At 39.7% G+C, this 25,555-nt stretch overlaps 2 protein-coding genes across 3 annotated transcripts; one reads left to right on the plus strand and one right to left on the minus strand.

Moving 5' to 3' along the window:
• Positions 1-846: 846 nt before the first annotated feature.
• On the minus strand, positions 847-8,937 carry xab2 (XPA binding protein 2). Its single transcript, XM_037088745.1, has 19 exons — positions 8,757-8,937; positions 8,211-8,359; positions 7,835-7,958; positions 7,528-7,725; positions 7,001-7,135; positions 6,735-6,899; positions 6,302-6,446; positions 6,062-6,213; positions 5,858-5,977; positions 5,619-5,750; positions 4,828-4,959; positions 4,517-4,630; positions 4,236-4,398; positions 3,951-4,141; positions 3,249-3,371; positions 2,965-3,136; positions 2,584-2,710; positions 2,044-2,156; positions 847-1,923 (listed from the first exon to the last, which is right to left on the minus strand). The coding sequence occupies exons 1-19, from the start codon at positions 8,790-8,792 to the stop codon at positions 1,862-1,864; spliced, it is 2,553 nt and encodes an 850-aa protein (XP_036944640.1). The 5' UTR covers positions 8,793-8,937; the 3' UTR covers positions 847-1,861.
• Positions 8,938-11,640: 2,703 nt separating this feature from the next.
• LOC119013853 (myosin heavy chain, fast skeletal muscle) lies at positions 11,641-23,074 on the plus strand. Of its 2 annotated transcripts, XM_037088739.1 has the most exons (40): positions 11,641-11,683; positions 11,773-11,995; positions 12,107-12,250; positions 12,443-12,599; positions 12,747-12,774; positions 12,892-13,006; positions 13,691-13,783; positions 13,869-13,932; positions 14,062-14,160; positions 14,232-14,335; positions 14,413-14,551; positions 14,664-14,782; positions 14,883-15,032; positions 15,114-15,284; positions 15,399-15,705; positions 15,982-16,058; positions 16,147-16,234; positions 16,323-16,440; positions 16,557-16,680; positions 16,778-16,914; positions 17,055-17,310; positions 17,532-17,774; positions 17,860-18,036; positions 18,207-18,352; positions 18,463-18,553; positions 18,652-19,041; positions 19,195-19,321; positions 19,407-19,525; positions 19,888-20,084; positions 20,194-20,377; positions 20,458-20,623; positions 20,716-20,840; positions 21,120-21,428; positions 21,518-21,721; positions 21,811-21,936; positions 22,025-22,195; positions 22,324-22,428; positions 22,512-22,607; positions 22,713-22,844; positions 22,965-23,074. In XM_037088739.1, exons 2-40 carry the CDS (start codon positions 11,792-11,794, stop codon positions 22,980-22,982), a joined length of 5,820 nt encoding a protein of 1,939 aa, XP_036944634.1. In that variant the 5' UTR covers positions 11,641-11,683; positions 11,773-11,791; the 3' UTR covers positions 22,983-23,074. The 2 variants fall into 2 exon arrangements, with proteins under 2 accessions (XP_036944634.1, XP_036944633.1); XM_037088738.1 differs by lacking the exon at positions 22,965-23,074 and having other exon boundaries at positions 22,713-22,865.
• Positions 23,075-25,555: the final 2,481 nt, after the last annotated feature.

Consider the following 25,555-nt stretch of genomic DNA (forward strand, 5'->3'; position numbering starts at 1 on the left):
TGCATGATTTCCCCCCTTTTTATGAACCATAGGAAGAAAGGCATGCATTCTTTATGTTTAATTACTTGTTTTGGGAGAAATAAACCTTAAATGGCCACTAAAACGGGTACTTCAAAGTCATTAATAAAAATATATTCTGACAAAACAGTTCAGACCAGTTAGAGTTGACATTTGGAGACCACCACAACCATTACACCACTAGGCATCTTAAATTAGTCAAATAAACTTAAAACCACATCTTTCACAAAAATACAAGATTAAATCAAATTAGCATGCAATGTAAATAACATGTTTATTCGTCCTTTGTTCTCCAAGCCTGCAGTATATACAGAAAGAACAGTGTGTGAATGTAATACACTTTATCTATGCATAAAGGAAAATGTAAATTAAATTAGGAGAAAATGTTAATTGTTTGCTTCTAATTACAGAGACTTGTGACTGTTTCTTTCCAATTGTTTGTGAAGTGTCATTTCCAGTAGCACCATCCCCATTGGAAAACAGAAATCTCAAGAGTACCTCATCACATGATGCTGCTCAAAGTTACAAGAGCACTCCAAGTGCTCCGCCGCAGTAACTTTGTAAGACGATTACCTCTCAGCTATTTTAATCTAATTATGAAAGAAACAATTTCTTCCTAGTCAGTACTTTTTCCAGTCCTCTGACAATTTAACTCTTAAAACGGAGTGGCTTTGATTAAAAGCATGAGGCACTTTCCATTTAATGCTTAATAACATTCCGTCTTAAATGAATTCCCCCAAGATACACAACTTCCACATACAACACTGGAGCGCAATTTAAATGTGTCAGGTGATGTCTGAATAAACTGGAGTTTTGCAAAATACTACATTTAACTGGTATAAATTCATTTTTATTACAATAAGTGTGAGACTAGATTTTCACTGGCAGAATTGCTGGAACATAGTTCACAAAGACTGCAAACATAAGCGGTGTGGAAATAGGAAACATTTCAGATGTCTTGCTGCATACCAAACAATTTCAGGCTGCACTGGGGGATAAGAAGGCCCTCAACAATGCTGACTGAAACAGACATTTACATTATATGCCTCAAAAAATGTTAGTGAGCCATGTTACCTGCAACTGTAACAAAAAAAAGCCAAAATAAGCAGGAGTTTGGAAACCTTCCAAATGAGCAGAGTAATGAGTTGTTTATGTTTCTTTTAATAGCCCTCATATTATTCAACCAGACATTTAAACTGCTGCATGAATACAAACTGTTCCTCAAGTGTAGCTGAATCATGATCCAGGTACAATAATAGCACCATTTTAAAAATTTGGATAAGGACATACAATCATGAAATCTTTTAGAAACATTGGGTTTTACAAGACACCCACCTACTGGTGATCCTCAAGGCAACAATGTGAGGCTTGAATGCTCCACTCTAAATTCTCCCTGTTGAAGAAACCATGCTCCTCCCCTGTGTTTTCTAGGGCAGAGCTTCCTGTCAAAGAAATGTCTCTGCATTGGTTGGTGTTTGGTAACAGTGTTTTTACTGTTAACACACTAACAACATTTTATTCAGAGACAAAATTAAACTGTGTTAGTCTTCAGTTACAGCTACAACGGAGCCAAATATGAGTATTTCATTACAGCAGGCTGCTCAATTGTTTGATTATCTGGAGTTTCATACTTGAGAAAGACTGACACCACATGGCCAAAATGAACACAGGCTCATATGTTTGCTTTGTGTACCACAAACAATACACCAGGAAAATATTTACATTACATTTTTCACTCATGTCATAGTCTATAAAAATAAAGTAAATGCAACTGAGCATTTACAGAAATGTAAAAAAGGAGTCTATTCAATGTCAACAAAAGAAATCCAAAAGAATGTCTCTTTCAGTCATCTTTAAGCCCTCCAAAGACGGCCGTGGGAACGCTCTTCTGCTCAAGCTGCACCTCTGTAAAGGCCCAAAGGAGAAGACAATTAACAGATGCATGATCATGAATAAAACAAGTCTGCATAAATCTTTTAACAGACACCAAATGTTTCTGTTTTAGGTTGAGGCTTGGTCACTCACCATCCGGTCCCTGGTCTTCATCATCATCATCCTCGTCATCATCATCAATGTCAATCTCATCAGGATTGGCTTGTTTGGAGAGCTCAGCCAACTCACTGCGAGATGTGTCACTCCTGCACAGATGTAGAGAATAAGACTGATCTGTCGACATATCCTTTGGAACATTTAGTCCAATTTTATGAAAGAAACATTTCACCAGTGGTGGAATGTAATTAAGTACTTTTACTGAAGTTCTACTTAAGTAGAACTGCATTAGCTGGAAAATACACTGGTACAGAGCTGAACATATGAGGTCAACCTATCTACCACCTACCATCTTCAGAAGTGAAATGCAGCATTAGTAGTAGATTTTGCTTCAAAATGAGTTCTTTAATTTTCATATGCAGGTTACATTTGGTTTTAATACTTACATACTTTTAATTATCTTTAATTAAGGTTATAAATGCAGGAAGTGGTATTAGTACTTTTCCTAAAGAAAGGATCACTATACTTCTTCCACCACTGCTTTTTCACAGGAGTATAAAGAGACGAAAGACAAACCTGACGAAGAGGATCTTCTCTTTGAGCTTGGGTTTGTCCTGCTCAGCCTCTGCAGCAAGCTGCTGAGCTTTCTGCTCCAACATCTTCATGTCATCAATTCCCATTTGGCCTGGAGCAAGATCCGACACTGGATACAAGTAGGAATAAAATGGTTGGACACACACAGAAAACCTTAGCCCCAATACATTAGTACACTGATGCTTGGGCATTTCTGGGGTCTAACTAATTTGAGTCAATAGGTAGCCTGGCTACCATATCAATGTAATGATATAGTTATTAAATATTAACATCCTCCCAATGTCCTGTATCGCCCATACAGTTAATTGTACCAGCCCAGGATGACCCTGTCAGCTGCTAAGGAGTTGCTGCAAACATTCTTACCAGTGCCTGTGGAGCTTGTTGTGGCCTTCAGCATCTGCGAGGACATAAAGTTGACCTGGGTGTTGTACGTGGCCTGGACACTGCGTTTGATCCTCAGCATTTCTCTAATGGTATCTTCATTTCCATGGCGGATCTCAAATTCTTTCCAGGTCTGCCAGAAATTGGCTGTCACCTGGAAGATCAAGTTCATAAATATATCAAGAGTGGTTATGACATGCTCATCACTGATTGAAATTTTACATTTCATTGAAAAACAGACAATGGCAGGAGTTGGTTTAGCTCACCCTGGGATCACAGATCTGGGAACAGTAAGAGTAGATTGCTCTGGCTCGGTCAATCTCACCAAGTTTACTCTCCATGTCAGCAAATCGCTGGCACATGTCCCTCGAATGCTCATCAGGAAGGACCTGTATGAGGACAAAGGTACAATTTTGATTTTAGTTCTTGTAATTTGAAACAAACAAAGGAAAAAAAATATTTAAAAGCTTTATCTATTTTATCTTATGTTTTCAGGCATGGGAACAAAAAAAAGTAACACTAGATAACTTTATAACACCACTTCACAGCAAACCTTATTTATAACCTTAGTTATAACACACAGATAATAATTTGAAAGCATGAAAGATATTGAAGAATCATTATTATTCCCCCAGGATGTGTGAATCTATGAAATTACATACATACATATGAAGTTTGTCTCCTATTCTTGGGTGTACAGCATGTAGCTGCAGTACAATTACAGTAACAGTACTGTAAGTAGTGATTAGTCTACACAATGGTTTGAAGATTTCCCCAGACAAAATACATTGTTAAAGCCACCACAGGTATGTTCATTAGATTACTAAAAGCCATGAAAATGCTAACACTGATGATGATTATCTTCAGTACTGCATCTACATGAACAACCTCAAAATCTAATTAAAGCAACTGAAAAAAATGCTTCAATATGAAATGTTGTCACATTCATCAATGCTTTTATCATGTACCTCAATAGCTTTCTGGTAGATTGCTCTGGTGTACGTGACTCCATAAATTTCAGCCGCTCTCTTGATGTAGATGTTGAACATGTGATGCCTCTCCTCACTTTCTACTGCCTGGGTTGCTCTTTCATAGACAGCCATGGCATGTCGTGCCAATCCATATCCCTCTTCCAATTTGGCATACAAAAGGTAAATGGCTAGAAAGGATGGTACAGTGAAAAAAACAGTTGACATGGAATGTGGAATATACAGTACACAAGTTGTCAATGCAATTCTATCAAAGCTACATACTCTTGGCAAACTTGGCAGGGCAACCATCCAGGGCTTGCTCAAATAAATCTCTAGCTCTCTCCAGCTTCTTGCCCCCATAACGATCAATGAATTTGGTGAGGTAAGTGTTCCAGATGTCATAAACGTTTGGCCACCTGAAGAGAGCGATACCACGCTCATATGCCTGAAAAAATATTGAAAACCACATTGAAGATTTCGTTAAATGAGTCGTACATTAACAAAAGCAAGAATACATATTTGACATTAGATGTTGGTGTAATTCATTTGTAGCATGTTCTTACTTTGAAGCTTTCCTCAAAGTAGCTGTGCTCTTCAAGGAACATGGCATAATTTATGATGATCTGTGGCGTGGCGATGCGGAGGTCAATAATGCGGTCATACACTGCTTTTGTAGACTAGGGACACATAAAAGGAAAATGGAGGAAAAATTACACTGCACATATACAATTCAGAGACAAATGAAAGGTCAAAAGCACACAGTGGATCAGGATTCTAAGAACAATTCCAAAGATGTAAGCATTTTCCTGCCATGTGATGTATACCTATTTCATTACTGTGGCTCATATGTAGTAAAGATATGTAGAGAACATACCTGGAAAGTGCCAAGGCTCTCCTCCAAGTCTGCCAGCATAGACCAGACCTTCAAGGATTTGTAGACTCTGTTTTGGACTGGCTCAGATGCGTCAAAGTACTCTGCTTTCTTGGATGGGATGGCTGTAGCTTTCTATATTAAAAAATATATTTTTTTTAAAGTGTTACTTACAACTATGTGCACAAAACATTCAAATACAAATTGTTCTCATATTTAAAGGTGCAATCAGTAATACTCTACTATTTTCCTTAAAATTGCCATAACTCATGAGCAGGAACAAATAGTGGTATTTCTCTGTAGCTTAGATTGCACAATCTCTGAACAGACAGAGCTGTCCTAAATTTATTTTGCTTTCAATACTCTAATATCCAAGTGCCCTACGTGACTCTGTGTGCACTATACATTTGGTTAGTTTACCCCAAACAAAAGTGAACATTTGTACAATGTCTGAGAGGTGGAGAGAGCTTCTACAAAGCAATCAAAAATATGTACTGTTTTTGCTGGACAATATCCAAGCTGAGAATTACACACTGATGCCAAACATATACACCAAACACCAGTATAATCTGTAGCTTAATGTTTTATCCGCAAAATACTATTTCAGTTCCTAGGTGGCAAGTTTAAAAATGATCAGCTGATACTGAATATGTTTTACAATAACGCTGGATCACATGTTGTTGTAGTTACTCAGTCCAGCCACTAGATGTTACTCTATATCTAATGTAAGTGGTACTACTTTACGACTGACTGCACCGATAACTATGACTGCAGAGGAGATACAAATGTCTCACCCTCAGTATGCGCAGTGCCTGTTCATAGTTCTCGTGCCGGAGCTCCATCTCTCCATATTCACACCACACTGCAGCAAGGTCATCCACCTGCTTGTAGTTCACCTTGGTAGCCTTCTCAAAAATTGTCCTGGCCTGAGAGATAGACAGTCAACTTAAAACATGTCAAGAAAATAAAAAGCATTTGAACCTGATTTGCTCAGAGTATCCAGAAACCCTGTGAGAAGACCTCAGTGACTTACATCATCCAGCTGCTCATTTTCCTCATAGAATTTAGCAAATGCAACCCAGAGAGAGTGAGGCTTCCCTGTTGCCTTCATTGGATCCACAGTCTGTACTGCCTCAGTGTATGTGTTGATGATCTGAAGAGGATTGCACAAGACTGAGATGCGGTTTGCAGAAATTTGATAGTAGTATTAATTGTGTTCACTGTTTCAAAAACTCACCTGCCGTGGATTGCCGTCATACAGTTTTACCCGCTTGTGCCACTCATGGACATTGTGAGGATTCTGCCGCAGCAGCACACTATTCAACAGGAGGGGGCGCCGTGCTATCAGCTGCTCAAAGCGAGCCAGTCTAAGCTCCAGGTCGATGTCATCTGAGAGAAGAGGGACGAAGAGTAAGATATGGATGACAAGAGAATTATACACAAAGACTATTGTCAATATCAATGAGTCCAAACACACCATCTTCATCCTGCCCCATCTCAGCGGTGGTCTCCATCTTCGCTGCGATCATGCTCTCTTCAAACTGGGCATAGCTATCAAACACTTGTGTGAAATCCCTTACTGTTACAACTGTAAGGATGGCCTCTTCATATACATCACGGGCCTGAGGAAGAAAAGAAACATCAATAGTCCCAATCAGTCACATAGTCAAACTAGTGTTAAGTCTAAGCAAATGGGCCAACTAGCCTGATACAAGAGGGTTGGAGGGAAAAATGTGTCAAAATGGAAACAGACAACTTTGGTGTCATTATTTCATAACCATTAAATTGTGCAATCAACATTTAACTCATAACGATGAGTTAAAGCAAAAAAACTATTAACTAAGAAAATATATTGACAGTTCAAGTGCTTTGATGTGCAGAGAAATTAAAGTTATTCAGAAAAAACCCACCTTTTCAAAGTGGCCACTCCTGATGTAATAGTCAGCTAACGAGCACCAGAGCTTTCCAAGTTGGTCTGTGAAGCGAGTGAGGCCTCCTCGGATGATGGCTCCTACATTCAGAGAGGTCACCTTATCAGGGTTCTGAGAGATCAGGTCGCATAGCTCATGCCACAGCTGTCCAACAAATAAACACAGAAAGAACATTTATCCATTTTCTTGGTCAGCTGAAAAAACATACATATTTAGAGCTGCTTGGAATCAGGAGTAATTCTTACTTGATAGTTAGATTTGCCCTCTTTGGACACAAAGTTTTCATCATTGACAATAGCTGCTAATCGCACAGCTGCTTCATCCAAGCGGCCAACAGACCGTAAGTAGTCAATGTATTCCTCAGCATTCTCTGGAGAAAGCTAAACAGTACAAAGAGCAGAAAAAAATATTCACTTAAATTTGAAGGTCATAATCTATTGACAGCCTCCCATTTCAGAAGTAATGCCACATATAATTAGTAATCCTTTTTCATTGTTTTTTTTACATGACTTTTGAGGACTTGTGTTTGGCCTCTTAATCAACATAAATGCTCAATACAGTATGCTAATAAAACCTACTTTGTCATAATCAAAAAGATGTTTCACCAGTCATCCAGAGTGACTTGGAGAAACATCCTTGAGATGAAAACAGAACAGAAAATCTAGTAGCCTTTGACATGGCAAAGAATCCACATCAATAAGTTGCAAATAAAAGGTACACAAATACAACTGAGAGCTGCTGCATGCAACAAAGTTGTGTACTATACTCTCACCTTGAGGTACCTGCGGTACACCCGGATGGCTGTCTCAGGCAGAGGCAGGTTACGGACAAAGCGGAGGTACAGAGGCCAGACCCGCGGATGCTGAGTAACTGGAAGAGCTCTGAGTGCACGGTCAAATGTTTGACGACTTCTTGTTATCTTGCACTGAGACACAAGGAACTGGCAGTAATCAAGCCATATTCTAGGCATCTGGTCAGAGGAAAAACATCTGATCAGTGTCAAGCACATTCTAGATGACAATGTAATACCATTTTGTATTGTTAAGTGGTTCAATGTGGAGTTCTATAGGAGGTATTACCTTATGCATGAACACCAGTGCCCTTTCATGGCAATTATTGACCTCTTCATAGCCTGGTTCAGTGATACATTTCCCTTTGACTTGCTTCCGCCTCTCTCTTAGATAATTGTACCACAGTTTGTAGCTGTCAAAAAAGGGTTAAATGGTAAGCAATAGTAGTCATATCAAATCTTAACACTCAGTTGATTATCTTGACCCTATCACCTAAATGAAAGCCAACGTACTCAACCAATCTTTCAACAAGCACAACAACAATCCCTGTGAAATGTTCAATCTATATTTCAATGCTGAGACATTGTTGCATGTTCAGATGTGGTTGCAATCACTTGTGGATTTTCATTATAAGGTCGACGTTTTCTTTATTACGTTAAATTACCTGCCAGGCAGCTCTTTCAGAGCCCGCTCATAAATCATGTTGAGGACAGATTTTTGTCCGCTCTGCTTGAATTCGATGTAACGCATCCAGCACTTGACTGAATACGGGTTCCTGATGATCTCCTCCTCATAAGGCAGATCATCGTCCTCCTAAGAAAGACAGAAATCACAGCACGTAACATGTCAAGTACAACTGTAATAACTTTTGAAAGAGTTGCGCTTGCTAATGCTAACATTAGCGAGACAGCATAACGTAACAATAACGTTGACACACACTGTTTCATCCTTAGATCGTAAATTAATCATTATTATTAAAATAACGGCGGTCGAACGAAGAATAACTGCCGTGGACTCAGGACTTCAATAATTTAACAACAATTTTAGGAGTCAAGCATGTCTGACAACAAGTCTGTCATTTCTAGCAACAAGCTATCTTCACGACTGCTACATCCCAGCTAACGTTAGCACTCGAGTTAAAGTTAGCTAGCAAACGCCAGTTGACAATAAAGGCTGTTAGACAACAATTAAATGAACGCGTGAAACTTACAAACATAACATCAGGTTTTCCGTTTAGCGAAGGCATTTCTTCCAAGAGAGATGGGCCGCTAGAGATGCAAAGTAGTGCTAACTGTAGCTAATACTGGTTGAGGACAACTCAAAGCGTGTATTCCTCAATACTACTTCCGGCTTCGTCACTTCACGCGCACACGGTACGTCGGTCTCATGAACGTATGCTCCGTATTTCGCCAAAGAGGTTGTGCTGTCTGTTCACCTTGTTATGTTGCAGAATTGCAACAACAACAACAACAAAAAAATCACTTGGCAGGGAGAACCCACTTGAATTTGGAGCGGATCCGAATCACGGGGCAGATAAACTTTTATGTTGCTGTCAACAACACTTGAGAAATGTTAGTCAGCTGAAATGTGCACAGTGCAGAACTGAACAGTAAGTCATTATGGCTCAAGTGTCAGCCAGGGTGAACAGGCATGCAACATGAGCTTATTGTACTTGTAAACAATCTTTTCGACCACAAGTTTTTAAAATTCTTATGAGGGGGTAGCTGTTTTCTCCATTAAAGAAGTATGTCACAACATTTTACAGTGAAGCCGCCTTTTAGCAAATTTAGCAAAGCTTTTAGCAAGTAATTGTTTTACTGTAAGGGTAAAATGTTTGTCTGCATTATGAGTCATTATTTGAATATTTTTCGGTAAACAAACAGTGAAAGTGTACTGCAGAAAATCTTGACACGTTTAAGACTGTTAGATACAGATAATTAGAGCTGTGTGAGTAAATAAGATGCCATAATGGTGAGTAGCCTAAATGCTTTGGTGAGTTTCCAAACATACCAGAGCTGTTAAGGCTGTTTTTAAAGGTTAAATGTTATAAACTTTATTTTTAATGCACCAAAATATCAATGTATAAATAAATGTAAGTTCTTCTGAAAGGCATTTGTTTAGGTGGCGATAATGGTGAGTAGCCTAAATGCTTTGGTGAGTTTCCAAACATACCAGGGCTGTTAAGGCTGTTTTTAAAGGTTAAATGTTATAAACTTTATTTTTAATGCACCAAAATATCAATGTATAAATAAATGTAAGTTCTTCTGAAAGGCATTTGTGGAGGTGGCGATTGTTTAGATTATATAGGTTGATTTATTGTGGAGCCAATGCCAGCAATGTCTCAAAACCAGAGACACATAGTTTTTCAAGGACACAGAGTTTCCATAACAGCAACAACATCCTTAGAATCAAATGTAGCGCTGGGATAAAGATCTTTGATATCTGAGTGGGACTTAATATAGGTCTTATCTCAGCTTTGTTGGCAAATGTTCTAGTCCTTTTAAGGCAAGGTGTAATACCACTTGAACTTTATGGAAAGGGCCTTACATTCAGTTTTATTAGAGGAATACGAGATGGGCCAGTGTCCTGCAACCATATACCAGCACCACTTGAATGCTTCTCCAAAATTAAGTTCCATTCCTGGCTATGAGCATGTCTAATTGCAAGGGTAAGTGGAGACGGCCGTTGGGACCACTCATTATAAAATGGTGAAATCCTTCTCTGGTCTAGTCAGAATCTAAATTTAAGTAAATTATTTATTGGAGCAAAGTTGTTCAAAAACATGTGTTTGCATTGCACGGCATCTATTTTGGGACATACTTTGGACATTACCATCGCTGTTATATTTTATGAGCAGAAATCATGTCCAATGTGTCCCTTTTAAAGATGCTGTATGATGATACTAATATTAAATGACCTTTTCTTCAAAATATATATATGGTATGTGAGGGACTTAACGTTGTGTTGTCTTACTTATATTGGCGATACCTACAAATTTAATTTAATTTTACTACATTTCAAAGATCTGAAATGTGGACAAGTTCTGACACTCAATACCAATGACATTTAAGTTCATGTTACTAAGGGCAAAAACGGAAAAGGCAAGGCACACTCCATTAATAGATTTGAATGTGTTATAGTCAAATACGATATGTTTCGATCTTAATGAATGTGTACGATGTACAACATGTGAAATACTTCTGGCAATTATGCCAGTTATTTGAAATGCTTGTATTTGCATATTTTCTTATCAGTAGTAGTTTTACTAGATTTACTAAAATTCTGACCCTAGTTTGCTTGACTAATTGTACATCTTCAGTTTTCTAGTTTTCTTGTGATTAACTTTTTGGACAATTAAGCAATTTTTATACTCAAACACAAGAAAGACTTACAAAACAGGCACTGTCACAAGATATGTCTAACCACGACAGGGATGCTTGACCAAATCGAGAGGTGGACTGCTGCTGATCAGGCAGTTCTCGCCTCTATAAAAGCAGCAGCAGCTTCAGGCTCCTCTGAGAACTGACAGAACATCACAGGTTAGTGCTTTTTGTGTGGTTATGCTCACATAATTTGCTTTTACTTAAAATTACATAAATGTTGTAACTTTGTTAATGTTAATGTTTTTAAAAAATGATAATTATCAAGGATTTTTGCGCTTTGGAACTCCTCTTAATAATTCATAAAGAAATGCTTTACAGTGTTATTTGATCAAAATACATTGTAATCACAGGAGAGGCTATCAAAGTGGTTTTGTAACAGTGTTATAACTGAAGTAATTGTAAGGGCAATGCATGGCAGCTTTTTCATACAGCACACTGAACAGGTCAGTCAAAGGGCTTTCCACATGAAAAAAAAAACATTGACTGCATAAACTCAATTAAGATAGAATTTAAAAAATAAAGAAAAACCAAAAATGAAATAGAATACAATGAATAATAACACTGCAGCTACAATGCAGTAATAAAAGTTTGTGGAGCCATTAAAGTTAGCTAAAATGGTTTACAATTCATATGGTGATTGCTGTTTACTGTTGTGAGCACTAGACTGTGGAACATTTTCCAATTATTATCTTAATGTTTCTTTAATAGCATCGTTACACATCAGATCTGAGCCACACAGTTGGGATAAACTGAGGTACGACATGTCTATAAAGCTCCATAATATTCGGATACTTAACAATAAAATATATTTTAAGTAATTTAAACTCCTTCTCTTCGTTTCAGTCCTCGATAAAGTGCCACCATGAGCACAGACTCAGAGATGCAGCAGTATGGGCCTGCGGCCATATACCTCCGCAAGCCTGAGAGGGAGAGGATTGAGGCTCAAAACACTCCATTTGATGCAAAAACAGCGTACTTTGTGGCCGAACCAGAGGAAATGTACCTTAAGGGTAAACTCGTCAAAAGAGAGGGTGGCAAAGCCACTGTTGAGACACTTACAGGAAAGGTAGGCAAATTCATTCTTTACTTAAAACTTATTTTGAACAGTGAAATAGGATGAAGTCTATCCCATAAAATATTATTTAAACTGTGTTCTTTTGTTGTATTTCCTATTCAGACGATCACTGTAAAAGAGGATGACATCCATCCCATGAATCCTCCCAAGTTTGACAAGATTGAGGACATGGCCATGATGACCCACCTCAATGAGCCTTGCGTGTTGTACAACCTCAAAGAGCGTTTTGCATCATGGATGATCTATGTTAGTGTTTAACTTACACTTAAATCCACACGAAGCTGAACATACAAATAAAAATTCAACTTTTACTAGTGGCGGTAACTTTTCTCTACATTCTACATGTTCAGCCGCTACTGAAGTTTGGATTTAAATGATGGTATAAATGTCAAATATAGAATTAATGAAGTTTATGAGTGAACTTTCTTCTCTTTCCAGACTTACTCCGGCTTGTTCTGTGTCGTTGTGAACCCCTACAAGTGGCTCCCTGTGTACGATGCTCAGGTTGTTGTGGCATACAGAGGCAAGAAGAGAGTGGAGGCTCCACCCCACATCTTCTCCATCTCTGATAATGCCTATCAGTTCATGCTGACTGGTAAGATACTGTATTTTAAGAGGAGGGCACATGAATTTACCTTCACTTGACATACAAAATTAGACACAGCAGATGTGACCTGAGATGTGACTAACCCTACGTCGTATATGGTATATCATGAGACATTCAAGTATTTGTTCTTTTCAGATCGTGAAAACCAGTCTATCCTTATCACGTGAGTAATTTACAAATAATTGAATAATATTACAGGACAATTACATACTGTGAGTAGGTAGGTAGGTAGGTAGGTAGGTAGGTACATATGACTCCAGATATCTCTCTCTTTCCCCAGTGGAGAATCTGGTGCTGGAAAGACTGTCAACACCAAGCGTGTCATCCAGTACTTTGCAACAATTGCAGTGGCTACTGCTGGCAAGAAAGCAGAGCAGTCATCTGGCAAAATACAGGTAAAAATGGTTGTCTTAAATGAAAAAAATGGAAAAGTAACACCTGTTAATAGATCTTTTGCAATTTACAACCTGGGTCTTCTGCAACACCTAGGGGGTTCTCAGAGTTATTGCAGGGGGGGCAACCAAATTATAGTTTGACTATAATTTTGAAAGTTTTATTTTTTTCAGTAATTTAGATTTGTCTGAAAATTCACATTAACACAAATCTAACACATTATTATCAAAGATTAATGCGTAAACGCTGTGCAGCACCTATTCATAATGGCAGTTTAGTCAGCTAACTACATATTGTTGAAACACAGGGGCCAGTTAGCTACTTATTATTATTATTACGTATACAGACATTCTTGTGTGCCACAGTAAAACTGACATGCCTGCCACCTTCCATCCACAGACACATGAGGGTTCACTGTCCCTTCCACATGTATGTTTAAAATAGAGACATGAATATATGAGTATTTTAATACCCTTATTATTGTATATTGTTGTAAGGTATATATATACATGATCTATAAGTTACCTAACACATTATTGTAGGCCCAGCTTAATATTCAACATAATTCTATATAATGTATGTAGAAGGGAGTCCCTGCTCTTACTTTCTATCAGCAAAGGGGTTGTTGGCCTGGAAAATGTTAAAAACCCTTAATCAACATCATGTATTTTTATATCTTTTGGTAGGGTTCACTGGAAGATCAAATCATTGCAGCCAACCCTCTGCTGGAAGCTTATGGTAATGCCAAGACTGTGAGGAATGACAACTCCTCTCGTTTTGTAAGTGTTGAAAGGGGAAAATATAAACAGAAGTCATTTGAGCTGCATATGAAGAATCCTCCTAACTTCAATCTGATATGTTCAGGGTAAATTCATCAGAATTCACTTTGGAACCACTGGCAAACTGGCCTCAGCTGATATTGAAACATGTGAGTAATTTTCAACGTTTTGCTGAGTCACCAATTTTGAATTTACACCATGATGCTAGTTTGGGAAAATGTTTAAGAGACACTTGTCATACGTACTGCTGCAACCCAACCCTGATCTGTGAATATTAGATCTGCTGGAGAAGTCCCGTGTCACCTTCCAGTTGTCTGCTGAGAGGAGCTACCATATCTTCTATCAGCTGATGACTGGCCACAAGCCTGAGCTCCTGGGTATGTTATAACAAAATAAACAAAAAATAAGAGAGTGTACCCACTCATGTATTTCCTCTACTTTCTTCCAGAGGCACTTCTGATCACCACCAACCCCTATGACTATCACATGATCAGTCAGGGTGAAATCACTGTGAAAAGCATCAATGATGTGGAGGAATTCATTGCAACAGATGTAAGTTGATAATAATGTGTAGATTAACAGCAGATAAATAAGAATAAAAAAATAAAATTTTTGTGCATAAATTGCAGACTGCTATTGACATCTTGGGCTTCACTGCTGAGGAGAAATTGGGCATCTACAAGCTGACTGGAGCTGTGATGCATCATGGCAACATGAAATTCAAGCAGAAGCAGCGTGAGGAGCAGGCTGAACCAGATGGCACTGAGGGTAATTTCTAAAATAATACACTCTGATCATGCAACCTCTATAGTGTGTCAAATACAACACCAACGTTCTAAGAGAATGTGTATTAATAACTTCTTGTTTTTCTCTCCATCAGAGGCTGATAAAATCGCCTACCTCCTGGGCCTGAACTCAGCTGATATGCTGAAAGCTCTGTGCTACCCAAGAGTCAAGGTCGGCAATGAGATGGTGACCAAAGGTCAGACCGTCCCACAGGTAAAAAGATGGAATTTGGGTGTTTGGAAAGGGAAATGTTTACATTTTCAAATAAAAATATCACGCTAATGAATCCCCACACTTAAATTCTTATATTTAGGTCAACAATGCTGTCAGTGCTCTGTGCAAATCCATCTATGAGAAAATGTTCTTGTGGATGGTCATCCGTATCAATGAGATGCTGGACACAAAGCAACCAAGGCAGTTCTTCATTGGAGTGTTGGATATCGCTGGATTTGAGATCTTTGATGTGAGTTGTTGAAAAAAATTTACACATTTTTAAAGTTCAATCTATTTTAGCATGAAATGCAATGGTATTCCGTCATTACAGTTCAACAGCTTGGAGCAGCTCTGCATCAACTTCACCAATGAAAAACTGCAACAGTTCTTCAACCACCACATGTTTGTCCTGGAGCAAGAGGAGTACAAGAAGGAGGGTATTGAATGGGAGTTCATTGACTTCGGTATGGACTTGGCTGCCTGCATTGAGCTCATCGAGAAGGTAAGTTACTGTTGGGGAAAAATTTGATTCTCCTAGGACATCTTGTCTCCATAATGACATTATGTCTCCATAATGTCATTAAATGACATTAAATTAAATGTCAAATCTTCTCAGCCAATGGGCATCTTCTCCATCCTTGAAGAGGAGTGCATGTTCCCCAAGGCCTCTGACACAACTTTCAAGAACAAGCTGCATGATCAGCATCTTGGCAAGACCAAGGGCTTTGAGAAGCCAAAACCTGCAAAGGGCAAGGCTGAAGCTCACTTCTCCCTGGTTCACTATGCTGGTACAGTGGACTACAATATCAATGGCTGGCTGGACAAGAACAAGGACCCCCTGAACGACTCAGTTGTTCAGCTTTACCAGAAATCTGCAAACAAACTGCTGGCATTACTGTATGCAGCCCATGCTGGAGCTGATGGTAAGAGCTATTCAGTACAAGCTGGTAATCTGTGAGCAAACTAAACCATGCTGTTTTTGTGAAGCACGGAGACAAAGAAAATGATTCAGTGATCATGTGGCAACTTCTTTGGTAAAACAGAGGTGGCTGGTGGTAGTGATGAGACAGGTTGTAGAAAGAAGAAGGGTGTATTTTCATGACCGTCTCTGAATGACAAAACACATTTTCCACAAAGTAGAATGCTTTAATAGTTTTGTATTCAATCCTATTCATGAAATTCAATGTTTCGCAAAATAGAGGGTGCTGGTGGTGGCGGCAAGAAGGGAGGCAAGAAGAAGGGTGGTTCCTTCCAGACTGTGTCTGCTCTTTTCAGGGTATGTATTGTTTCATATTTTTGGATAACTTTTAATAATCTCATCTTAAAACAATGATGATCTATTATTTTGTGATGCTCATCCACAGGAGAACTTGGGTAAGCTGATGACCAACTTGAGGAGCACCCACCCTCACTTTGTCCGCTGTCTGATTCCTAATGAATCAAAGACCCCAGGTAAGAAACACATAACCCAGATTTGTGCAATGTGAGTGACCTGGTCATGTAAAGAAATGTTTTGATACAATGAGTTTGCAACGTGCAGGTCTTATGGAGAACTTCTTGGTCATCCACCAGCTGAGGTGTAATGGTGTGCTGGAGGGCATCAGAATCTGCAGAAAGGGCTTCCCAAGCAGAATCCTCTACGGTGACTTCAAGCAGAGGTGACTGCAGTTTTCAATATAAGCAAGTCAAGTTGATTTCCGTAGAGGTATTAGGATGGTAAACACCAAGAAAAAAAGAAGGAAGATAAAAGGAACAACATAATTTTCTTTTGTAGATACAAAGTATTGAATGCCAGTGTCATCCCTGAGGGACAGTTCATTGACAACAAGAAAGCTTCAGAGAAGCTGCTGGGCTCCATTGATGTGGACCACACTCAGTACAAGTTTGGACACACAAAGGTTCATCTTCAATGACAGCACTAACACATTTACTTGTGTGGTTGTTCTGTTATATCCCTAGGCACTAAATACTTATTCACCCCACTTCACAACATAGGTATTCTTCAAAGCTGGTCTGCTGGGTACCCTGGAGGAGATGAGAGATGAGAAACTGGCTGAGCTGGTGACCATGACTCAGGCTCTCTGCAGAGGATATGTCATGAGGAAAGAGTTTGTTAAGATGATGGAGAGGAGGTAGGATTCTCTTACTGTACCATAAACTGTACTGTCCTATTATGTAGTTGATAAAAATCTGTTAAACTGATAGACTCAGAAGTTCTGTAAAATAATGTTTCAGAGGAAGTGACTCTTTCTACGTCTATCTTATTTTCCAGGGAAGCTATCTACTCTATCCAGTACAACATCCGTTCATTCATGAATGTTAAAAACTGGCCATGGCTGAAGCTCTACTTCAAGATCAAGCCTCTCCTGAAGAGTGCTGAGACTGAGAAGGAGCTGCAGCAGATGAAGGAGAACTATGATAAGATGCAATCAGACCTGGCTACTGCCCTGGCCAAGAAGAAGGAACTGGAGGAGAAGATGGTTTCCCTGCTGCAGGAGAAGAATGACCTGCAACTCCAAGTGGCTGCAGTGAGTAGGAAACAAAAGAAAGGACAGGAAGTGTAATGCTGTTACATATGAACCTCAGAGACAGAACAATGTTGATCACTGTTGTCTATGTTGTTTTGTTCAAATGTAACTAATGTGCTGAGTAATTGTGACTACTTGTTTGAATAGCAATGCATATCATTAATATTTTCATGGTTAAGCTTAAGTGGAGTATATTTATCACATCTATGTTGAAAATATAGGAAACTGAGAACCTCTCTGATGCTGAGGAAAGATGTGAAGGGCTCATTAAGAGCAAGATCCAACTCGAGGCCAAACTCAAGGAGACAAATGAGAGACTGGAGGATGAAGAGGAAATCAATGCTGAGCTGACTGCCAAGAAGAGGAAGCTGGAGGATGAATGCTCTGAGCTGAAGAAAGACATTGATGACTTGGAGCTCACTTTGGCTAAAGTGGAGAAGGAGAAACATGCCACAGAAAACAAGGTTTGGATTATTTGAAACCCCTGTTGATTTAAATGCAGAAATGCACATGTGTGATGGAAATAATGTGCCTGTCACATCATTTCAGGTGAAAAACCTGACAGAGGAGATGGCATCTCAAGATGAGGCTATTGCCAAGTTAACCAAGGAGAAGAAAGCCCTCCAAGAGAGCCACCAGCAAACACTTGATGATCTCCAGGCAGAGGAAGACAAAGTCAACACTCTGACCAAAGCCAAGACAAAGCTGGAACAGCAAGTGGACGATGTAAGAAAACAGTTCTTTTGTTAGTGTGTTTCTATTGTCAAGTAGCTACTTCTTTAATTGCTTTAATGATACATAGTCAAAATAATGTATAATGTAAATCATGTTTCTTTGTATTGACACACTATCATTTGAATACCTCAACTCATTTATCATTAACTGTCATGTGATAGCTCGAGGGGTCACTGGAGCAAGAGAAGAAGCTCCGCATGGACCTTGAGAGAGCCAAGAGGAAGCTTGAAGGAGATCTGAAACTAGCCCAGGAATCCATAATGGATCTGGAGAATGACAAACAGCAATCTGATGAGAAAATCAAGAAGTAAGTTTTTTTGATTTAGGTTACTAATCTTTTTCTCAGCATCTCAAACATTACATCCCAACAACAGTACAAACTGTGACCGTGAAAGCTTTTATTTGTATCACATCAAGGAAAGACTTTGAAACCAGCCAGCTCCTCAGCAAGATTGAGGATGAACAGTCTCTCGGTGCTCAGCTTCAGAAGAAGATCAAGGAGCTCCAGGTGAGGAGTATACAATGTTATATGCATCCAAATCAAACTCAATATATCAAAAAAACACATTAGATGTAAGTCAATAAACCTTCTTTCATCAAATCTAGGCTCGTATTGAGGAGCTGGAGGAAGAGATTGAGGCTGAGAGGGCTGCTCGGGCTAAGGTTGAGAAGCAGAGGGCTGACCTCTCCAGGGAGCTTGAGGAGATCAGTGAGAGGCTCGAGGAGGCTGGTGGAGCAACAGCTGCTCAGATTGAGATGAACAAGAAGCGTGAAGCTGAGTTCCAGAAGTTGCGCCGGGATCTTGAAGAGTCAACCCTGCAGCATGAAGCAACCGCATCAGCTCTCCGCAAGAAGCAGGCAGACAGTGTTGCAGAGCTGGGAGAGCAGATCGACAACCTCCAGCGTGTCAAGCAGAAGCTGGAGAAGGAGAAGAGCGAGTACAAGATGGAGATTGATGACCTCTCCAGCAACATGGAGGCTGTTGCTAAAGCTAAGGTGAGTGGTTCTTTCATAAGTGAAAGCTCTATCTCTCATTCCTTAGGTTTAAAGATTCTAACATATTCATCTTTTCAAATGAATATGGTAGTTAAGTTTGGATAATATCCTGTTGTTGCTTTCAAGAATAGCATATTTATTTTTGATTAACAGGGCAACTTGGAAAAAATGTGCAGAACTCTTGAGGACCAGTTCAGTGAGCTCAAATCCAAAAATGATGAGAATGTTCGCCAGCTGAATGACGTTAATGGACAAAAAGCAAGACTGCAGACAGAGAATGGTTAGGCACCCAGCCACTTGTAAATGAATGTATTCTGTAGGTGGGTTCACCATTTTCACAAATTAATCTACACATTGTCATTCAGGTGAGTTCTCCCGGCAGCTTGAAGAGAAGGAAGCTCTTGTTTCCCAGCTGACCAGAGGAAAACAGGCCTTCACTCAACAGATTGAGGAGCTGAAGAGACACGTTGAGGAGGAAGTCAAGGTGAACAAGTTTACATGCCCTGTTACAAGGGGCATATTCTTTTTTTCAAATGTAGTCTTTCAAAAATATGTACCATAATACAATGATAAGATCTAAAAGATCAAAGCTCAAAAAATTATTCCCACAGCAGAGACTTTCAGGCACAAAGCTAATATTGCAAGGTGAAACTTTAATGAATTCCTTTTTTGCCAGACAATGAAAAGAAACATCAGCATTACATGATGCTGATTAGCAAATGAGTTAGGTGCATAAGTAGTCTTGAGGATTAAAAACTAAATGACTACATCAAAATGATTAAACTTTTTTTTAAAAAGTACTTCTACTTCATAGGTATGATACAAATGTTTTGTCATTGTCAACAGGCCAAGAATGCCCTGGCCCATGCAGTTCAGTCAGCCCGCCATGACTGTGATCTGCTCAGAGAGCAGTTTGAGGAGGAGCAGGAGGCCAAAGCTGAGCTACAGAGAGGAATGTCCAAGGCCAACACTGAGGTGGCTCAGTGGAGAACCAAATATGAGACTGATGCTATCCAGCGCACTGAGGAGCTGGAGGAGGCCAAGTATATGATCCTTTCTACTTTTTCAATAAATTAAACACATTTTTACATACAATATTCTGCACTACATTTAGTATGCAAGCAAGAATAAATCCTTTGTTGCTCCCAAAAGGAAAAAGCTTGCCCAGCGCTTGCAGGATGCTGAGGAATCCATTGAGGCTGTGAACTCCAAGTGCGCCTCCTTGGAGAAGACCAAGCAGAGGCTGCAGGGTGAGGTGGAGGACCTCATGATTGACGTTGAGAGAGCCAATGCTCTGGCTGCCAACCTTGACAAGAAGCAGAGGAACTTTGATAAGGTGCATAGAGATTACAAAGAAAATCAAACCAGAACGTTCAAATGAAGAATGTAACCTTTCATTCATCCATACAATTCTAGGTCCTTGCAGAATGGAAACAGAAGTATGAGGAGGGCCAGGCAGAGCTGGAGGGAGCTCAGAAGGAGGCTCGTTCTCTCAGCACTGAAATGTTCAAGATGAAGAACTCTTATGAGGAGACTCTGGATCATCTGGAGACCATGAAGAGAGAGAACAAGAACCTGCAGCGTATGTGAAATTTCATAATTTTTTATGGAAAAAGCACTGATAATAGATACTTAAAAATGTAATTTGTTCTGTTTTGTATTGTGCTTATATAGAGGAAATCTCAGACCTGACTGAACAGATTGGAGAGACTGGAAAGACTATCCATGAACTGGAGAAATCCAAGAAGACCGTAGAGACTGAGAAGTCGGAAATTCAGTCAGCACTGGAGGAAGCTGAGGTACAGCAACATCAGGAAATGACAGGGAGTCATTAAAAAACATCCTGTCGTCAGTCATTTCTAAGGTTGAGCTAATCAAACTTGTATCATGGCGATGATAAAAGATGTTGAATGTTACATGTTTTCCGTGGAACAGATCTTCCACAGATCTTTAAAATTAGTTGGGTCTGGCACATGGATATGTCCCTAAAAACAATTCTATTACATCAAAGTGATAATGTTTTTAAAGGATATCTTGTTTGAGTTACTGACTTTCATGATTATTAAAATTACACCAAGGGCACACTGGAGCATGAAGAGGCCAAGATTCTCCGTGTTCAACTTGAGCTCAACCAGATCAAAGGTGAAGTTGACAGGAAGCTGGCAGAGAAGGATGAGGAGATGGAGCAGATCAAGAGGAACAGCCAGAGAGTGATTGACTCCATGCAGAGCACTCTTGATTCTGAGATCAGGAGCAGGAATGATGCCCTGAGAGTCAAGAAGAAGATGGAGGGAGACCTGAATGAGATGGAGATTCAGCTGAGCCATGCCAACAGGCAGGCTGCTGAGTCTCAGAAACAACTGAGGAATGTCCAGGGACAACTCAAGGTGATGTTTGCAATATTACTTAATATCAAAAGCATGAAAAGGGAGTGCAGAAGGTTCAATGTTTGTTTTTTTTCTCCGTTCAATTTCAGGATGCCCAGCTGCACCTTGACGATGCTCTCAGAGGACAGGAAGACATGAAGGAGCAGGTTGCCATGGTGGAGCGCAGAAATGGCCTGATGTTGGCTGAGATCGAGGAGCTGAGAGCCGCTCTGGAGCAGACAGAGAGAGGACGCAAAGTGGCTGAACAGGAGCTGGTTGATGCTAGTGAGCGTGTTGGACTGCTTCACTCTCAGGTGTGTCTTCATAAATTCATAAGAATTTTATCTAATCAAAGATGCGAGACACATTCCAGTTAACTCTGTCTATTCTTGGTCAAATTCAGAACACCAGTCTTATGAACACCAAGAAGAAGCTGGAGGCTGACCTCGTCCAGGTTCAAGGTGAAGTGGATGATGCTGTTCAGGAAGCAAGAAATGCTGAAGAGAAAGCCAAGAAGGCTATTACTGATGTGAGTTAACACCTTCAAGAACCAGTCTGCTTGTATGTGGTGATTTTTTTCTGAACAAACTGCAATTAGAGACTTTTTATCATTTCAGGCTGCCATGATGGCTGAGGAGCTGAAGAAGGAGCAGGACACCAGTGCTCACCTGGAGAGGATGAAGAAGAACCTGGAGGTCACAGTCAAGGACCTCCAGCACCGTCTGGATGAGGCTGAGAACCTCGCCATGAAGGGTGGCAAGAAGCAGCTCCAGAAACTGGAGGCCAGGGTAAGAACTATATATAAAAAATAATAATATGTAGTTTTTGGAGGCTCATAACTTTTATTATGCCTTTTATTATTTCAACTAAAATCTTTACATGGAAGACTGATATATCATTTATCATCACATGACAGGTACGTGAGCTGGAGAGTGAAGTTGAGGCCGAGCAGAGACGTGGAGCTGATGCTGTAAAAGGAGTTCGCAAATATGAGAGGAGAGTGAAGGAGCTGACATACCAGGTAAGCTGTACTGAAAAACTCCCCTAAACTCTAATTCATTCTCTAGTCTTCTTCACATACTGTGTAATCTTGTATCTGTACAGACTGAGGAGGACAAGAAGAATGTGAACAGACTTCAGGATCTGGTGGACAAGCTGCAGCTTAAAGTGAAGTCTTACAAGAGACAGGCTGAGGAGGCTGTAAGTCAAATACATAATGTGGCACATCATTGACAGCTGATTTAATAATAACATCACTATTAACTGTCTTGTAACTATACCAACATACCTCTAAACACTTAACAGGAGGAGCAGGCCAACACCCACATGTCCAGGCACAGGAAGGTTCAGCATGAACTTGAGGAAGCTCAGGAGCGCGCTGACATCGCTGAGTCCCAGGTCAACAAGCTGAGAGCCAAGAGCCGTGACGTTGGAAAGGTATGTTTGTTGCTGAAATAATTTGATGCTGTGAAGTTTTACTTATTACAGTGTAAATCAATATCACATCTTAAATGATACCCAAATAATAATAATAGATTTTCGTCCCTCTTTTTTTAGTCTGATTCTGCTGAATAAGTGTCATCATCCTTTAGACCTTCGACAGAGTTCATAAAATATGGACCATGGTTGGGGGCTCTTTACAATAAAGACGATACCTTTCATCATTATCCTGGATCCTGTCACTTCCTTTCTTTAATAATTTATTTGGTTGACCAGAGAAATCAGTCTAAAACTAAGAAGAGCAATTAGCCTTGTAATGTCATAGTCAGCATTTGAAGCACAGTACTGATCAACAAGCACAAACCATTTTCACTTTGGCAAAAGAATAAGTAAAATGCTTACAAACCAGCTCCAACCTACATAAAAATATAAACAAAAATATGTATGTCTACAGGGAATGCTAAGTGTCAGCTACTTTTGTAATAAACAAATGCCTCGCCAGGGGATAATCAAAAAATGCCTCCTCAGGAAATAATCAAACTGAAAAGTGAACTGCTTTCAAGCTCTCAAGTCCCTGATAACATAAAATGTGAAAAACTGAAATGTGCAGTCTGCCGTGTGTCATGGACAGATTCAGAATGAGAGTGAGTCCAACCTGGGTGCCATTCCCCACCTCTCTTTAACCTTTGCAAATGGATGTCTTCACACTGTGCTTAGATGGGAGGGGAATGCCCCAAGCTGCTTCATTAATTAGCAGTCAGTCTCCTCACCCTGTGTACAAGGGATCTGAATCCACTGGATTCAGGATTTTGAAATTTAGCCCAAAACAAAAAAAGATAGTGAGTCTTGCATAATGTGACTGCTACAGATAGGTGACCTATGATGACTAATCTGTAAGAAGTACCACACATACCTCATATACTCTGGACTTCTGGATATTCCTCTGCGCTTTCCAGATATCCTCAACATTTTTTGTCAGATAGAGAATGGTGTTAGAGAATCGGGTGCATTGTTAAACTAACCCTACTGTGTGAGCAAAAATCCAGCACCCAGCAAATAAGCCTGGAGCTAGCATTTTTTTTCTATTTATCTAAACTCCAGCCCTTGCCAGACACTCATGTTCAGTGTCATTTTGCTGTGCTTTGTACAGAGAGCAGCTTCCATAAGCAATGACCTCTTGGGAGGAAGTGTCAGATCTTCATGCTAGCAAACAAAAAGGCATGACCTGAAAAAGGGAACAACCAAAAAGATGTGACAAACCCTGTCAGGCGCTGGCTTTCAGGGTCCATTTCCACCTACCAATAATAACTGTCAAAATCTAGGATGATGGAAACAGTTGAGCATGCCAGTGACTCAAGGATCTCAGAAATGGCTGGAAGAGGATTGGCATCTGCAAGGTCTAAAGTCCAGCACCACTTGCAGTATAGTGTGAAACTTTTGACATCCTTAGACTTTTACACTCATTGCACTCTGTAAGTAGGTGACATTCGGTCATATCTCTACTCTGCTACTGCCATTTGAGAAAATGTAAAAAAAAAAAAAAATTAAAAAAAAACTATGGGAGAGGAAGCAGATGACTCCACTGCTGTACCCTCCTAGACATAGTGAACTCTTAAGACCATAAATTAATAAGGGTCCTGAAAGGTTATTCTACCGTGATAAAGTAGGATAAATATATTGTAATTCCAAAATTTGAAAAAAACAATGCTAGAGAAAAAGGCTAAAATTAAATGTTGACATGGAATTTTGCATCTTGGAGGAGAATGAGGTCTTCAGCAGATTTCATTTCATAGCAGAATCCAAAATGTTAAAGGAACAACAAATACAACAAATGGGTCCAAATGAGTGATCACCTTTTTACACAAACACTATTAAGATTTGATGATCATCCAGGTTGTCTTATTACAAACATAAAAAACTCCCTGGATTAACTCAAAATGTGTTGTTTACAACAGACAAGGGGTTCTGGGTAGCTGGTAAATGGTAAAATGCCTCCTTCCATATCGGTCATATGTGTCTCACACACACACATTCAATCACTTAATACCTCTCTCTCTCTCTCTTTCTCTGTCTCTCTCTCTCTCACACGCACACACACACACACACACACACACACACACACACACACACACACACACACACACACACACACATACACATTGTTATGCCAGCACATATGTCAAAACATACAGTGCGTTTAGACAGTATTCAGATCCTGCCTTACCCCAAGTACAGGGGTCTGAATATATTCTCAACACGCTGTATATCCATTCCTATATTGATAAACATGTAACTTAAATGATGTAATCAGTATCAGCATCAAATACATTAGTGGTGGAAAATACTACTGTCAGTCACTTCGACACTTAAATTTTGAACACCACTTGCTCAAATCAGTATTTGTCCTAAGAGCCAACTCAAAAGAACTCAACATGAATTAGGGAAGGCGAGACAACGGTTCAGCCTCTTTCTGATGGGGGTTTAGTGTTTCCATGTGTATATGTGTAGATGCCATAGGCAACAAATGACCTGACCCCTTGAGATTGTCTGAGGCACTTATAATGGCACATGAATAGATGTCACCTTCTTCGTATCAAATGTTGTAACTGGAGAAGTTCATTTTGTTCAATTTATTTTGGTCCTGATCTCAAAGGAGTGGCCAACTGTTTTCATGTCCATTTAAGGAGTTATCCAAAAGATTCCTGTTT

The sequence above is a fragment of the Acanthopagrus latus genome, chromosome 23 (genome assembly GCF_904848185.1).
Source record: "Acanthopagrus latus isolate v.2019 chromosome 23, fAcaLat1.1, whole genome shotgun sequence".
Lineage (NCBI taxonomy): Eukaryota > Metazoa > Chordata > Actinopteri > Spariformes > Sparidae > Acanthopagrus > Acanthopagrus latus.

Bases quoted from the DNA above. Each gene is read 5' to 3' on its own strand.
- LOC119013853 (XM_037088738.1), top strand. From the start codon at position 11,792: ATGAGCACAGACTCAGAGATGCAGCAGTATGGGCCTGCGGCCATATAC. The intron at 21,429-21,517 runs GTGATGTTTGCA...GTTCAATTTCAG, and splicing joins ATGTCCAGGGACAACTCAAG to GATGCCCAGCTGCACCTTGA. The intron at 21,722-21,810 runs GTGTGTCTTCAT...GGTCAAATTCAG, and splicing joins TTGGACTGCTTCACTCTCAG to AACACCAGTCTTATGAACAC.
- xab2 (XM_037088745.1), bottom strand. From the start codon at position 8,792: ATGCCTTCGCTAAACGGAAAACCTGATGTTATGTTT. The intron at 7,136-7,527 runs GTGAGAGTATAG...TGTACTGTTTAG, and splicing joins TGTACCGCAGGTACCTCAAG to CTTTCTCCAGAGAATGCTGA. The intron at 3,372-3,950 runs GTACATGATAAA...GTCCTCATACAG, and splicing joins TCTACCAGAAAGCTATTGAG to GTCCTTCCTGATGAGCATTC.